At 32.8% G+C, this 16,201-nt stretch overlaps 1 protein-coding gene across 11 annotated transcripts in view; it reads left to right on the top strand.

The window, feature by feature from the left end:
* NBEA (neurobeachin) overlaps positions 1–16,201 on the top strand; it is a 536,625-nt gene that overhangs the window by 325,881 nt on the left and 194,543 nt on the right. For all 11 annotated transcript variants that reach the window (XM_032496317.1, XM_032496318.1, XM_032496310.1 and 8 more), the window contains one exon: positions 13,632–13,775. In XM_032496317.1, the coding sequence (XP_032352208.1) occupies positions 13,632–13,775 (144 nt within the window). The remainder of the gene's footprint in view (positions 1–13,631; positions 13,776–16,201) is intronic.

The raw sequence follows: 16,201 nt of genomic DNA, 5'->3' as shown, positions 1-16,201 counted from the left end.
TATAAAATGTACAATAAATAGTAAATGTCAAAAAATTTTTTGTAATTTATTAAAAATGCCACTACTTTAGATTGCTGTCCACCAAGAAGTATGCTTAGGACTAGTCTGTCTGTTCACCTATTTTTGTTGTTGTTGTTGTTGTTTTATTTTTAATTGAAGTGCAGTCAGTTACAATTTATCAGTCTCTGGTGTACAGCACAATGTCCCAGTCATGCATATACATGCATATATTCATTTCCATTTTTTTTTCATTAGAGGTTATTACAAGATACTGAGGATAGTTCCATGTGCTATACAGAAGAAACTTTTTAAAAATCTATTTTCATATATAATGGCTAACATTGGCAAAACTCAAAACTCTCAAATTTATCCCTTCCCACCCCCTTTACCCGGTAACCATAAGATTGTTTACTAAGTGTGCGAGTCTGTTTGTGTTTTGAAGATGAATTCATAATTCACCTATTTTTAAATGCTCTAACAAGTTTCAGCTTCATTGATCATATCAAAATTTTATATACCAAATACACTTGGAAAATACCATTGATGGACACTGTCCGTATATTTTTGTTATTAACTACTTCTGTTCTCACAATTACTTGGTTTTTTTTAAGTTAGTTTTATTTATTTGAGAATAATCATTGAGCCATATCTTTTAAAATTTACCATAGTTTATAACATAGAATGCCATTCATGTTCTTGATGGATTGAACAGGGGAAATATTTAATCCTAGTGAAAAGAAAATGTACACAGCTTTTAAAATTTATTATGTAAATAGTCTGTGAATTGATATAATTTAGTAAGGCTCAAAACATAAATAGGTGAGGATTTCATATGAAGCTATTATCCCTAAGGTAAAGCTTCAAAGTAACTTTATACAGTAAAAGAAGGTACAGGAGAGGATGTGCTAAAAAAAAAACACGCAGTTGACCTATACTGTAGAGGGTTTCTTTAATCAACTCAAAGAAAACACTTAAGGATTTTAGCACACCAACTTAAAATTAGTTACTTTATTTATGGTCTACAGAAGAGATTCTTTGAACTATCTACATAAAGTGGCGTGCTTTATAAGATGAACTTAAAGTTTTTTAAACTACATTTCTTACACCCAACAATTTAGGCTTTTTTGCCAGTTCATCTTGAATTCATCTCATTTGAAATTAGAAACATCTAGAGGCAATTTGTAACAGAGGTCAGGCAAGAATGATACATTAGTCATACTGAGTTGCCAAAACTTTAACTATGTAGGATCCATATTATACTACATTTGGCATTCTGCAGGTTGCTATCTTAAAAAGGATCTGTTAGAAAAATATTTCTTTTGGTTCTCTATAAAAATTGATGCCATATTTTGTATGTTTAATTTGTATAGTATCTCTATTAATTAAACCAGTGTCAAAGCCTACCAGAGACACCTTTTTAAAAATTTGATATTAACATCTTTTTAAGGCTGATTGTCATATTTTAGAAACACAATAACCATAGTTAATGAACTTAAACTAAAAAAGAATATTTTAATTTTGAAATAGAGGAAAGATGTAGGTGATACTAGACGTCCTTTGTGTGTGATATAAATGTATTTAACAATCTGTAGTGGTTTCTGGACTTTAAATACTGGATCATCAGCAGTATTCAGAACTTATTATCCCTCCTGAGTTTGATTCTTTGATAACAGGAAACTAGGGTATGTTTCTAGTTTATGCATATTTAGAACAAAGACCACGTGTATGCCATACAGTATTCAGGAAATCTACATGGTACCTATGCTGGAGTTACTCCTTGGTCATTCTCAGGGCTAAAGTCATGTAGTGGAGGACAAAAGAGAACTCAAACAACTCTGCCTCCAAAAGCAATTCCAGAGCACGCCTCTTCAACATCACATCTGTGGACTTTCAGAAGTGGATAGAGAGTAGGGAGTGAAATATGGAGGACGTGGAGAGGTGAGTGAAAAGCGCTCCCTGGAGGGATCTGTATGTAGAAGCGGAAGGAGGAAGTACAGACCAAGAGAAAAACTGTAGTTCTCCTCTTCCAGACTCTCAATGTGCCTTCCAACCTATGTATAAAGTATTTCTTCAGAAGAAATAGGAAGTAAGTGTCAGTAATTATTACAAGGCACTTCAATAAAAACAGATGTTGAAAGACTTAATTGAAAACATATTTTGTATATTTTAGAGAAAACTTTTGTATTCACGTACCGCCAGAATATTCATATAAAAGTAACGAAACTCAGACCATCATCTGGCCGCTCTGCCTGCCATGAAGCATTGAAATGTGTTTTAAGTACCTTAAAGTCTGACGGTGTGTAGACTAACATCCGAATGACTTAATGTTTTGGTTTGTGTAGACGTAGACAAAGGGTATATTTATAGCACAAACCTATACATTTTGAGAGAGCTTCTAGAACAAATTGAAATTCAATGTATTCCTTCCTCTATTTTTAATAATTACTGTATTTCAGATTCTATCTTGAAAATTAAAACATTAAGTGCATAAAAACTCTGCTATAGTCTTTGGTCAAAAATGTTTTTATTCATCTATATTATGGCAAGAAAATTGTTTTAGGAACAAAAGAATATTTTCTGAATGAAACTTTCAGTATGGCTAGAAGTATTTGAATCAGTAATTAAAGTTTTCAGAATTTTAAATAAGTTGTACAAGGGAATAACCTATAAGTACTTAAATAGGGAATATTTACATGACCATCCCTGAGGTTTGATCACTGGTCATGTGTGTCTGTTCCTGTAGTACACTATGTTTCAAGAGTGCGAGCCTGTTAATGTAATAGAAGTGAAACTGAATTTGCAAATTTAGTGTTTTAATAAAAATGTTTTGAATCACTTGACTTTTCCCTCAATTCAAACATTTTAGATTATTTATACTCAAACTTTCATGTGATGGGCAGAAACATTTAGCTGTGATTTAAATTTCATGACATTCTTTTTAGGCAATTTATTTGGAGCCACAAAACAAGTGTATTAATAATGCTTTCTTTTAAATGAGCAAATAATCAGAATTGGAAATATTTTCAAGGAGATGTAAAGGACAATTACTTTATTTCATATTTACTTTGAAAAGCTTTCTGTTCCACTTCATTATTAAAACTTTTGGTTGACCTTTTTCAGTTGCAAAACATCCTTAACACTGATGGAGTTTTTCATGCTTCTTAGTAATACTAATGAGTTGAATAATTTATGAGGTTGTCATGTGCACAAGATTTGGTGTGATTTGATATACTTTCTGCCTCTGGTGTTAGAATGTGATTAATAAAAACCTGGAGGCATGTAATTTTTTTCCTAATGTTTAATGTTCTAATTTCATGTGTATTGAATGTGTTGTTTAGGTATTTTCTAATAATAAAATCTCATACAAGTGTAAATTTAATTGATTACCAGGAATTTTACAGACCATAGCAATGGAAGAATATAAAGAAAATGTCTTAAAGCTCATAAATTCATCTTCTGACCTGCAGGGTTTTCTTCTTCAAGGCAAATTAGCTAATAGGAAATGATTGAAAAGGAGGGTTTTGTATTTGTCTGTATGTTTAAATAAAACCTAGACTAATTAAATTCTAGTGCATTTCTGGTGCTGAAATATTATGCTGTCAAAGAATAGTATAAAGTCTTAATAAGTTTGGTTGTCTTTGTTGAATGTCAATTATCATTTAGGACTCTGTTTCCCTTCCATGAAATTATAGTGGAACAATGTTTCATCAAAGGCTAAAATCTCAAGCTCCCCCATGTCTGTGATCAAAGACAACACCTTAAATAGGTCCTGATCAGGCATCGCAGAAGAGGGCAGGCTGCTTCAACTGGAGGAAAAAAAACACATGGAGCAAAGATGACAAAGTTAATCAGTCATTTCTTTGGCAATAAATAATAAGATATGCTGAGAACTGCAAATGAGAACATCCTTAGGTTCCTCAGAGATGTGTCTGCTTAACACCTGATTTATCTAAGCTTGTGAAGCCATCAAGATATGACCTTGATGAATAAAAAGCAGCTCTGTAATGAATCTGGAATTAAATTAGTTTTGATGGTATATGCATGGCTACTGTAATGTGCTACTTGCAGTCATCAAGAAATAAGAAAAGCACTGAGAATAAAAATTACTAATGCAGCTATATACAGTTGAGACAGGAGTTTCAAATTATCTGACTTCATTTTTTCTCTACCTTCAATTTTTTAAGAGTTTACAATTATCATATTTGGGAAAGATGATTTGATTTTTTTCCTTAATAATCTATTATTTGTACCATGTAGCATCTCTAGCAAACATCTTACTATTGTTCATTGATAAATCCATTTTAGCTGGTGTATTATTAATTACATCTTCATATCTGAAATAAAATAGATGATCTGATTATTGTTAAATAATATATTGAAAAGTTAATGGTGTAAATTTTTTAAGAGAGAGGACATACATGGAGTCATCTGTCAGCTCTTTTTGATGCGTGTGGTATTTTTATATCATAGTCTTGTCTTCACCCTGTGGTTTTATACTCTTCTTAAAATAATTAAAATGGATTATATAAATGCTAAGTTATGAAATATGTTTATAAATGCATTTTACAGGTTTTATATAACAGCATTTTCATACCAACAAAGGTTTTAACCACTCCTCTGTTTTTATGTTGAAGCTTCAGATGGCAGGCTTTAAACTGATTCAGAGGAATCAAGTGCTTCATTAATTTAAAAGCATTTATTGAATATTTCCTACATGCCATGCATGTGCTGCATGTTGGATTCAGAGACTGAGACAAATTTTCTACCTTCTAACAGCACATAGTTTCGGGTAGTACCTCTCAAGAAGGGTGAAAGGCAGAGTGTGCTACTGGCATCTAATGGGTGGAGACCAAGAATGCTGCTAAAATATCCTGCCACTCACAGGACAGCTCCCCAGAATGACAACAGAAATCCAGCTCAAAATGTCAGTAGTGCCAAGGTTGAGAAACCCTGGTCTAGTGGAAAGAAGTAAGCAGTTACCGTAGAGGGAGGTAGTGCATAAAAGAACACAGGGAAAGAGGACTAACTCGGCCCTAGTGCATTACAGTTGACGTCACAGAAATTACCAAGACGTAGAGGCATAAAAGGGCCTAAACTCACTTTTTTGAATGGCTTCAATATTTTGCACTTGGTTATAGGTCACCTTGTAGAGATTTCACAAAATATTTTGATTTTAGACATTTCATATCCTGAGATAAAGGAAAAAACACTTGAGGGCAGGAATCGTATCTTTCATCTATTCCATTTAAATTGGATTTTTTTAACAGAGGTACTAGGGATTGAACCCAGGACCTTGTGCATGCTAAGTATACATTCTACTACTTAGCTGTACCCCACCCCCTTCCATCTATTCCATTTAGAGCATCCACATTTATACCCTTTTAAATACTTTTATGGTTGATGTTTTTTATTTAATTGATAATTGGTTCATTTCAAGGTATGCACACAGTATTTTAACCACATTCACTTATCTCTTGCAGTAGCAGCACTGAAGGATGATATTCCATGGAATAGGTCTATAAGTATGGTATTTTCAAATTCTGAAATTTTTTTTATGTCTGTACTTATTTCTACTTAAAGCACCAAAAGCTATTAAAGATAAGAAATTAACAAAATTATATTAATGAGTCTATTACTTAGTGGCACAGAACTGCTCATAATCTTACTTATATTCTTTCAGAGTAATTTTTTATGAAGTGTGCACAATGTTACATTTATTAAAAATTGCAATACAGTATGATTGATAGATATTTTCACCAAGGTGTATTAAAAAATACTATGTGAGCTCAGTGAAGGGTGCTGCCTAACTGAAGAAATGAATTTTTGCTGGACTTGAAAGGAAGAACGGAAACATTCCCAAGCCCATAAGTGGGATGGTGGCAATGCAGAGAAAGGGACCACACAGCATAATACACTATGTCCGGGGAATGGAAGATGGTGCTGTGTGATGGAACACAAGATAGTGTGAGGAGATCATATGAAGATAAGGCTGCAAAGACTGGAGCCATACCATAAAGGGATTTGTCAATAGACAGAGCCATTAAGGATTGTTATTTGGGAAAGTGACAGACCATAGATATTAAGTGGCATGATAACTAATAAATCGTAGGTAGAACAGAAAGTCAATCTAAATACCGTTCTCCTCCTGTACATACAGATGCATTTGGAACTTTCCTAAGTGCAAGAGCATTAGTGAACATGTCCCCTCTCTAAAGTTTACCTGATAAATTTTAGCCCACTCGTATAGCCTGTCCGCCACAGGGTTATGTCAGTACAGGTGAATGTAGTGTCATTCACAGACTGTGCATTCAACGCCATCTATAAAAATGTAATTTTAAATGTTTTTGGTGTTTTAAGTGCTTTAGATAACCTATATCAGCATCATCTCTTAACTCTTCTATTTTTTTTTATCATTAGAGATAAATTCCTGTTAATTACCCCTTCCTTCCATGTCTTTGAGCTGATTGCTTACCTATCCAAAACATCTCCTCCCCCATTTCTCAGAGTTTTAAAGTAAATTTTCCACACTAAATATTGCAACAGGCTTTAAAAAGAAGCACCAAGCATCATTCCCCAGGTTAATGCCATCCACTTTCAGAGAAGTGTCCCCACCCAGTCAGCCTTCATTCAAGTTGTCCAGTTCATCTTTGCTTTCATTCTAGGAATTCCAAAACATCCTTCCTTCCATTCTGCTGCTCATCCGCCATCTACCCCTCTTGACTCATGATGAAAGGTTTCTTCCCTTTGTTTGTTTTTCCCTTCCTTTCTTCATTCCTTCCTGAAAAGAAACATGTTCATTGTAGAATATCTAGAAAATGCCAAAAAAAAAAAAATTTTAAAGAAATGGGGAAAAGTCACTTATAGACAACCATGTAAAGATAGCTGGTTTATCATTTTGATGTATTTGTTTCTTGCTAGTCTTTTTCTAAGCATGCTTAATCTTAGGGACCAGATGATATGCTATGTACTCAAACAATCACAAAGATGAATAATGCATTATCTCTGCTCTTTATGATATTTAGAGGGTCCAAACTGGCCCAAGTTTTTGATATGTTTTAGCATTTTTTTCCACAGGTCAAATGTGCCATGTGATTTTTAGTGTAATGAAATCCTATTTAAAATATCTTAAAATCACCCAAACTAAATGGCTAATCAAAATCCTACCACACAATATTCAGTATAAAATGCAGAGATTCTACATTTATTATCATGTATATTCTTAAAATACGGCTTATCAAATTTCATTTAAAAAGCATAGAATGCAGTTTTCTACATCCACTCCATTAAGAAGATTATTAAGTTAGCATTTCGTACGTATATAGGGGTGCACTTAAATTCAATAACATTTTCTTGCACCTCTTTAATTGCATTTTTTTCTGTTTAAAAGTGCTGTTTATGAATATCCCCTTTGTTGGTCTGTTCTAAGAAATATTGCTTACATATGAATATTTTGAATTAAGAATAAATGAAATTCTGTTTTTGCTGTCAGAACCAAATTGTAAAAATGCATTGCATGTCTTTGAAAATCAGTATACTCTATTAGCAGGCCTGTCAATATAAAAAGTGCATTCCATTTCCACCTCTTGCTCTAATAACCTTTTCTGTGTTACTCTGAGACAGTTCACATAATCAGAGTATATTGTCAGCTTACTGGAGTTGGGGAAGCATGAAATGAAAATCACGTTAATATTGATCCAATTCTTTTACTTGCAAGTGTCCTTGATGCCCTTTCCCAGAGAGCAATGACTGTTGATGCTGGGTAGCCATCTTCTTGTATTTCTCCTAGTCCAGTAAATCGTTTACAAGCATAACTAATCTGAATAAGAATTTACCACTTAGAATAGTAATCTGTGAACATTCCATCTTAATTAATGCCCATATTACTAATTCTGCAAGTTTACTCTGCCACTGAAATATTTCCCTCGAGCTTTTCAGAGAACAGCCTAGCTGCAGATATAATGTTGACGTCTAGTTTAAAACAATCAAAAATCAGTACAAGTTCTTCATTGGCAAAAACACAAAGGATGCTGTGCTCTAATTTTATGTGATATAATCATGTGCTAAAATGGATCATAAATAGTAACATCAGTTGTTGATTCAAAAAAGGCTTACCATACCTGAATCAAATCCATTATAAATGTGAACCTGGTATCTTGGTAATTTTATGGTATAGATAATATTTATTTTGAATTATAAAATATATTCTCTGTCAACAAAAATGGATTAAAGTGAGAACCGTGGTTAAACCCAGCGCATTCAGACTAAAATATCCACAACTAAGAAAGAATTTAGTATCTAAGAAGTCTGGGTTTTTTAATCTGTATTTATTAAATTTGGTCAATAACTATTCAGATTTTTACTTAAAGTGTGTTTGAAACAACAAATAGAAACTATTTGAGTAGAAACAGTCTATTTCATGTATGGAAACACTTGCTTTCACAAAATGAATTTATATTGATGAAGTGAGCCTCCTGACTCAGCATCAGGTACAAAAGAGGGAAAATGAGACTTGAGATTTCCAGTCATTCTTTACAATAGTGTTTTTATTCAGTATCACTAACAGTTTTTACCATTAGGATTTTTCTATTGCAAAGTCTGTTTAAAAAAAAAAAAATCCTGTTCCATACAGATTATTTTTTTCATTCCTTGATCTTCAGAAGGTCTTTCCTTTTATGTCATCATCTTTATGTTTCTTAAGAAAGGAAATATTGTGTCTGTGGTATAAAGTCAAAAGCAAAATTTAATTTTGAATCTAAATTCTTTACAAAGAAAAATACTTTTTAGTAAACCTCTATTGTTACAGTAAAGTTGTTCTGTGTATGTATCTACTGCTTTTATCTCACATTGAGATTGACATAAAATATTTTTGAATGGTAGGTTTCTCAGTATAATAAAAAGCATTCTTTCCTCTTTTTTGAAATGCTCAAAATTGTAAACTTCTTAGTAATAGATTGATTCATACTTACTATTACACAAGATCATGTCACCATATCTAATGTAATTAGTTGAGAGGTATATTTATCTTAAAATCTTTTCCTTTTAGTGGAAATTAAATAATATCATTTGGGGTTAGTAAAACACTGTTCTGTAAAGGTATTTGTTGCCCTGATTTCAGCTTTAATGAGGAAAAGTAATCTTTATTTAAAAATTTCCCAAAGTATTCATGTGTCATTAATACTTCTAAGAGAAAGTATTTATATTTGAAAGTGAGTTGCAGTATTTTCTCTTTCTTACACGGGGGTAGATTTTGTCAAAACACATTTCCAGGCTAAAAATGTTGTGAAATGGTATATATTGAAAAGAATTTCTCCTTCAAAAAAGAATGCCACCTTAAACTGATTTTAGGATGTTTAAAAACATTAGAATTTCCTAATATTACATTTAGATGAAATTAAAATGAAACTAAATTTCCATTCTTCCCATCTCCTTCCAATGATGAAAGGAAAGTATATATTCAATGGATCATCTTTATAATCCTCTAAAACAAATTATGGTATCAACTTTGTTGAGAAAGCTGTTCTTTTTCTTATCTAAGATGTTAAGAATATTTACATTCTTAAGATGCCTATATACAAAATCAAAAATGCATATCAAATACATTAACACTTATATAATTGTATTTAATAATATATTTAAATGAATAATATGGTTTTTGAGGGAAAACAATTTTTAATGTAAGCTAGTTACATTCCATTCAACTCTACAGACACTTTATGGCCCCTGCCAACGTGCTATCCTTGCTGTCTTCAGGAAGCATTCAGTCTAGTGGAGGAGTCAAAGAGTCATACTGCCTTATAATGAGTTTAAACAGTGTTAAGACAGCATGGTGGAGGGAAGAAGATTAATCTCAACTGATGGAAAGGAAACCATTATTTGTTGAATACCCATCATTGAGTATTGTGCTAATGAGACCTTAGACACATTCATTATCTTGAGTTTTTTAATCCTGACATCAGCCTGCTTTTTTTCTTTTACATAAATCTTCAGAAGCGTAATTGTAAGCACTAAAGCACTGGCTGTGATCTTGTTCAGTTTTAAATTAACTTTTTCAATACTCTTGTTTTTTTTTAAATTTATTTTATCAACATTTTAACAGACATTTTTGAGAGCTAACTATATAAATAATATTCATACATTTCAAAGTATTTTAGCATCCATTGTCTCATTTTAACATTGCCATAATCCTGTGAGAGTTCAGTTGATAAATTCTTAGTCCTCTTACAGCACGCGAGGAAACAGAGATTGGTCTGGATATATTTGTTAATATATTCTTAACGGATGTTTGCAGGAAAAATAAAGTAAGACTTGCAAAATATGCAGTCCACCTTGCTTATTTATGAGGAAACTGTAAAGGACATAACGAAAAAAGTAACTTAAGGACTGTGCATATAAAATGATTAATATGTGAATTATCTTTATATTTTCAAGCGCTCACTCAACAAATATTTATTGATGGCCACTTTTGATACTTAATACACTGGAAATTAAAGTCTAATACAAGAATACCTAAATAAAAGACTTCAAAAATATGAAAATATAATGATAATATATTATGACTTACAAGATTCAAAAATTATACAGTGAGGAGTAATCAATTAAACTGAATCCTAAAGGACAGGGCAAGTAAGAGAACTCCATGTGAAAGAAATTACATTTGTCAAACTTATAAAGTTTTGAAACAGTGTGGCATGTTTGGGAGCAAAAGCATTCAGCTCTTGGGGACTATAATGTGTGAAAAAGTCAAAATCGGTAAATTAATGAGATTAAATAAGCAGGGCCAAATTGTGAGTCATGGCCCATGTACTTAAATTGTACCAATAAAATAACATTGAAAATATATTCTTACATAGTAGATATATATAATTTAGGTGGATAGATAGATACATGTATACATTCATATATTATTTTTAATAAATGAAAATTAAAGCCATATTTCCAAACTCAATACAAAATAAGTAATATAGTACACTACGCTGTACTACACTAAAATTGGCTTGTTACGGTTTTATATTTTTTCTCTTTGTGCATTAGCCACACAGACATGATTTATGGCTTACCTATTGTTATAAATTATTTTTTTCTTTATTGGCATAGATGTTTTAAAGTTGACTATAGAATAATTTCTTAAACAGAAATAAACTACTGCATAATATTTTTCTTTACGGTAATGGTTTACATTTATCAATCAAAAAGGACATACTGGGCAAATGAAATAATTTCTTTGCCTTGATTGTCCAGACTCTCCAATTAGACATATTCTCTGAATATTATTAAGATAAGTTAATGTCTCCAACTTGTCATTTTTGTATTTTAATTTATATCTATTTGAAATAGCAATAAAACTTTAAAATGATAATAATAATAATTATGGTAGTAATAATGCTAAGGTATAGTAACAGTACTAAAATTAGAAGCACTTTAGTTTTCTTGTTACTTCACTTTTTTTGTTAGTTCACTTTTAAAACATACTTTGTTTTACATGGATCCTTATTTATTAAGAGAAATATTATAAAAGAGAAGCTTTATATAAAAGGTTCATGTAAGGCAATTTTCTATACTAGGTAACATTTCCACATACAGAGCTTCAAGCATACTTACTAAGAAATCTATTTTTTACATTTTTTTTATTAAAGTATAGTTGATTTACAGTTTTGTGTTAGTTTCTGGAGTATAGCATAGTGATTCATTTATACCCATATATATTATTTTTCATATTCTTTTTCATTATAGGTTATTACAAACTATTCAATATAGTTTCCTGGGCTATATAGTAGGTCCTTGTTGCTTAAGGAAATCTAATATGTATAGGATGCTTTCCTGTATTGTTATTTGTAACATGATGTGGAAAATAATGTAAGTGTAATTTTAGATTTGGCTTCATTAATCTATAATTTTATAGAATTACTTTATTCTGAAACCTTTCAAATTTTATGGCATTTTAATGTTTTCTTAGAAAATAAGCATATATGTCTATCCTGTCCAGCTTTACACATAATTCACATTTTCAAGTCTAATGTGTTCTGGTGGTTTGTGGTACTCGCTTGTTAATTTCTTGATGAATGGCTAAAAAGGCCAAGAAGTGCACTCAGTCCAACATGTCTTCTGAAGATAGATGATCTCAAATAAATTCTCTTCCCAATCAGATTGTGATTTGTTGGGTGTTAAACCAATTCTTTCTAAGGACAGTGTTTATAAGCCTTGTAATGAGACAGCCCTTTGAGACCTTACCTCTTTTTGCCTGTAATTTTGATAAATGAAACTCTAATTCATAAAGGATATTGTGATTGAAAAGCACCTTTGGATCTCGTACACTTTAATTTAGATAAATGTTTGGTGCGGTACCATAAAATCAGGAAGTTTACTGAGCTGCTAACTGGTAACACTGCAACATGGACAGTAAGTTCATTGTGTTGATAGGGATTTGTTTACTATACATCTTTTAAAGACATAATTGTTTTACTGCTTTAAAACTAGAGGGGATAAAATTGAAAACTTAATATACATTTGAGAGCTTACATTCCTTTGAATTCATTTTCTTTATTGGTAGATTCTAATTTTAATAACACAAGGGTAGTGTAAACCTTTTTTTTTTTTTTTGGAAGACAAAGCAGCACATGGTTGTGATATGAGAAAAAAAAAACTTGCTTTATTAGACTGACTCATGCATAAAGGGCTTTATTGACTATTTCATGTAAAGACCCAAGTTCCTTTTTGTGTGAATACATAGATTCTTCAGTTTACCCTCAAACTGAAGGTAAATCACCAAGAAATTCTGAGCTATCCTGGGATCTTCAGGTTAAGGGATATCCAGAGGTAACTTTCATGTCTCAGTTTATTCATTTAGTCAGTATTTATGGGGACTTGCTCTGTGCCAGGCAGTACGCTAAGAACCAGGAATACAAAGGCAGAAAGATGTTGCTAGTCATCAAGGAAGGAGCTTCCCGGCCATGCAGAGATAACAAGCACACAGACAGGGATAACACCTACAACTTCTCTAGTAGCAGGACTCGTGAGATGTGGTGGAAGCATAAGGGAAAGAGCACACCCAGCTTAAGAAATCAGAGACAGGAACCCAGGGTGGGTAGACTTGAACTTCAGTTCAGCAAGGGTTGGTGGCACACCCGCTGGTACCAGGCACCAGGGCTGCAGAAATGTGAATGTTTTCTTGTTTTCTTCATACTTACCTACTTTCAAAAATGATCTGATCAGCTGATTATCTAATTCACACTGAAGTATAATTGTGTTAAAGTGTATAACTTTGTGGATCAGAAAACCAAGTTTGTGATGAAGTGCAGGTTTTGGGTAGAAATTGCAGTGGTCTAAGAGTCCCAAGACATGGGTTACAGAGTTCTTTGTCTACTGCTAGCCAAGTCTTAGGTTCCCCAATAAGGCATGTTGCTTTCTCAGCCTGTTTCCTCATCTGTAACATAAGGATAGGTGATTATACCCCTTGCCTTTCTCACAGAGTTATTTAGACCAAACAAGATAAAGAAGGTAAAAATGTTCTAAACTTGAAAGTAATATGTAAATGCAGCTTATATTTATAAGAAAGCAATAGATTTTTCTTCTGATATTCACTGAAAGCAAAACAATCACAGTGACCTAAGCTATTATATTTTGATTGTGATTAGGCACTGAAGAAGATGTAGTAAAGTCAAAGAAAACGTTCCGAAGTCAGGCAATAGTGAATCAGAATGCAGAGACAGAACTTATGCTGGAAGGAGATGACGATGCAGTCAGTCTGCTCCAAGAGAAAGAAATCGACAATCTTGCAGGTAAGTTTTTAAATATTTTCTATTTGTTGTAACTGATAAATGCACAAAAAGTTACCAAATTTAAAATCTATCTTCTGATAAATAAGCTTGTGCCAGTGGTTGGAACAATGCTCAATCCTGTGAACAGTAATAATTGACTTTATCTCATTTCTAGTATTGAAAAGATGAAAATACATATCAAACTAACAATGAATGAATAATATCTACTTTTTTGTGTAATGAAGAGCAACTTTTTAATACAGGAGAAATAATGGTTAGCATAAATTGTTCCCATTTAACTGCCTAAATAACTGAGGGGGGTGGGCAGGGTAGTAGACTTACATGTGACTTTAACATGTTGACAGCTATGAAAAATAGCCACTTCAGCCAGGCGACCATTGAATTAACCATTTCCTTCCTGCTGTCACTCTTGGGAACGTCCCTCCCAATTCCTGGTTTTCTTCTCTCTCTGCACGCTGCTAATCCCCAGTGTCAGGAGACATTCTTTCACCTGCCCACTCTCAGTTTCCACTTTGTCCTGGTGCTCGTCTGTGGTCAATTCAGAGCAGCATCTGCAGTGGCCAGATGGGATATAGATATCTTAGAATTTTGGCCCATAACCATTTTTGATTTTTAAACCACTTTTGAGAATCTGATGAAAGCAGATTTTTTCCAGAAGGTGCACGTACAGTTTTGTACATAATATCAGAGGGTTCACGGACCCCTGGAAACCAGTCTGTGGAATCATATCCTTGATCTCAGGTTAAAAACTCCTGCTTTAGAGTTAGCAGATGGCATTATAGAAGTGGACTTCTGTTCATTATTCTGTTTACAAAATAGCACTCCTGTTTCCAGAAGTGTGCTGAAAATTACCTGGCATTCTTTTGGAAAGCCTCCAACGATATTTCTACCAGTTAGAAGTCTGTCATTTTACCAATGACTAGTTGTTATTGTAAACTGTAAACTAGAGATGGCACATTATCCTCCCTCTCCTAGAAAATGTTTAATAAGCTTATTCTAACACAGGTTCCTGGATATGCCAATGTTATTAGCATTACTGTATCGTAAAATCTATTTTTCCTATTTAAAACTAATCTTATATCTATGAACAAATGTTTGCCTCAAATTGCTAAGTAAATATTCAAGTTTCGGTTTTGTTGTTTTTGTGGTTTGTTTTAATAGTTCAGAGATTTTTATCTGAGGCTATTTGGCAGTGTAGACAAATGAAGTTCATTGTTTCTTTTTGCCACAGACTGTTTTCTCTTTTTCTGGTCTTATTCTTGATCCTAAAGAACTAGAGGAAATTCACAAACATAATTCCTGGCCTTTTTAGATTACGTTTTGCCTTTCCTCAATTCACATATCCTAACAGTTATGTCCAATAATTATACAATTTAGTTTAGAATCTCTGGTCTGTAATTTCCACTAAAGGAAATTAATTAGTTGATCGAGTTTGACTAGTGTCTTGGAGTTTATTGTAATAAGATCTGTCCAGTAATACCAGAGGCAAAATCTGATAAAGATAAGTACCTTCTTTGTATTTCTCTCTTACAATGATAGCTAGAGTAATTATTCATATTAATTTATGTTAATAGGCAAAATTCTCAAAATAACATTAAGTTAAAATATTTAAAGAACAATGAAAGTATGCTTGGAATAAATCGTTTAGGAATCGAATTGTGCTGCTCTTAATCAATTCACTCTATCAGTACTCCTCCAACTTCTGTCTTTTACACAGATTTTTCTTTGAGCAGATTTGCTCCTTTTCCTCTCTACCTGGTCTTAACTCACACTCCTTTTGTGGAATTCTCATGTCTGAAAAATCTTACAAAGTGTCCTGAAATATTAGTCTGCAGTGTTCATTTCTAAATCAGCAGTGCGCAAACGTGACCCTGGCCTTGGAGTACAGCAGAAAAGAAGTAGGGGGTGGGCGTTTTCTAGCGGGAGAAGTAGAGATCACAGAAATAGTCTACATAATATGAAGGTATCTAATAGAGTCATTTTGTAAATGCTGAAGTCTGTTTATTAATCTAGACTGTCAGGATAGTGACAGTGTCACATAAAAAAAATTGTGTGAGTTAATTACCAGCCAGTGTTCTTAGGTTTAAAAAAATCAGCTTTTAATAAAGTTTTAGAGCACATTCATGTATAACTTTTTTGTTGCTCTAACAAATTCTTGTCCAAATAATTGCTATCTCTGTCTCAGAAAATAAAATTTGTAAAGTAATAGTGTCTTTCTTAGGATCAGTTTCTGTTTAGAGAAAGAAGAGAAAGAGGAACAACAGCCATTGTGCCTCTCTAGGATCCACAGTGTTCCGAGGGCTTCATGTGCAGCAGCCTATTTAATATTTACCGCAGCCCTGTGAGGTGGATACTGCTGTTACCTTAATTTTACAAATGAAGATATAGAGGCCAAGAGAGATTTAAGGAGCTTGAGTAAGATTAAG

The sequence above is a fragment of the Camelus ferus genome, chromosome 14 (genome assembly GCF_009834535.1).
Source record: "Camelus ferus isolate YT-003-E chromosome 14, BCGSAC_Cfer_1.0, whole genome shotgun sequence".
NCBI classification, from domain to species: domain Eukaryota; kingdom Metazoa; phylum Chordata; class Mammalia; order Artiodactyla; family Camelidae; genus Camelus; species Camelus ferus.
This window is presented reverse-complemented; position numbering and strand designations above follow the sequence as displayed.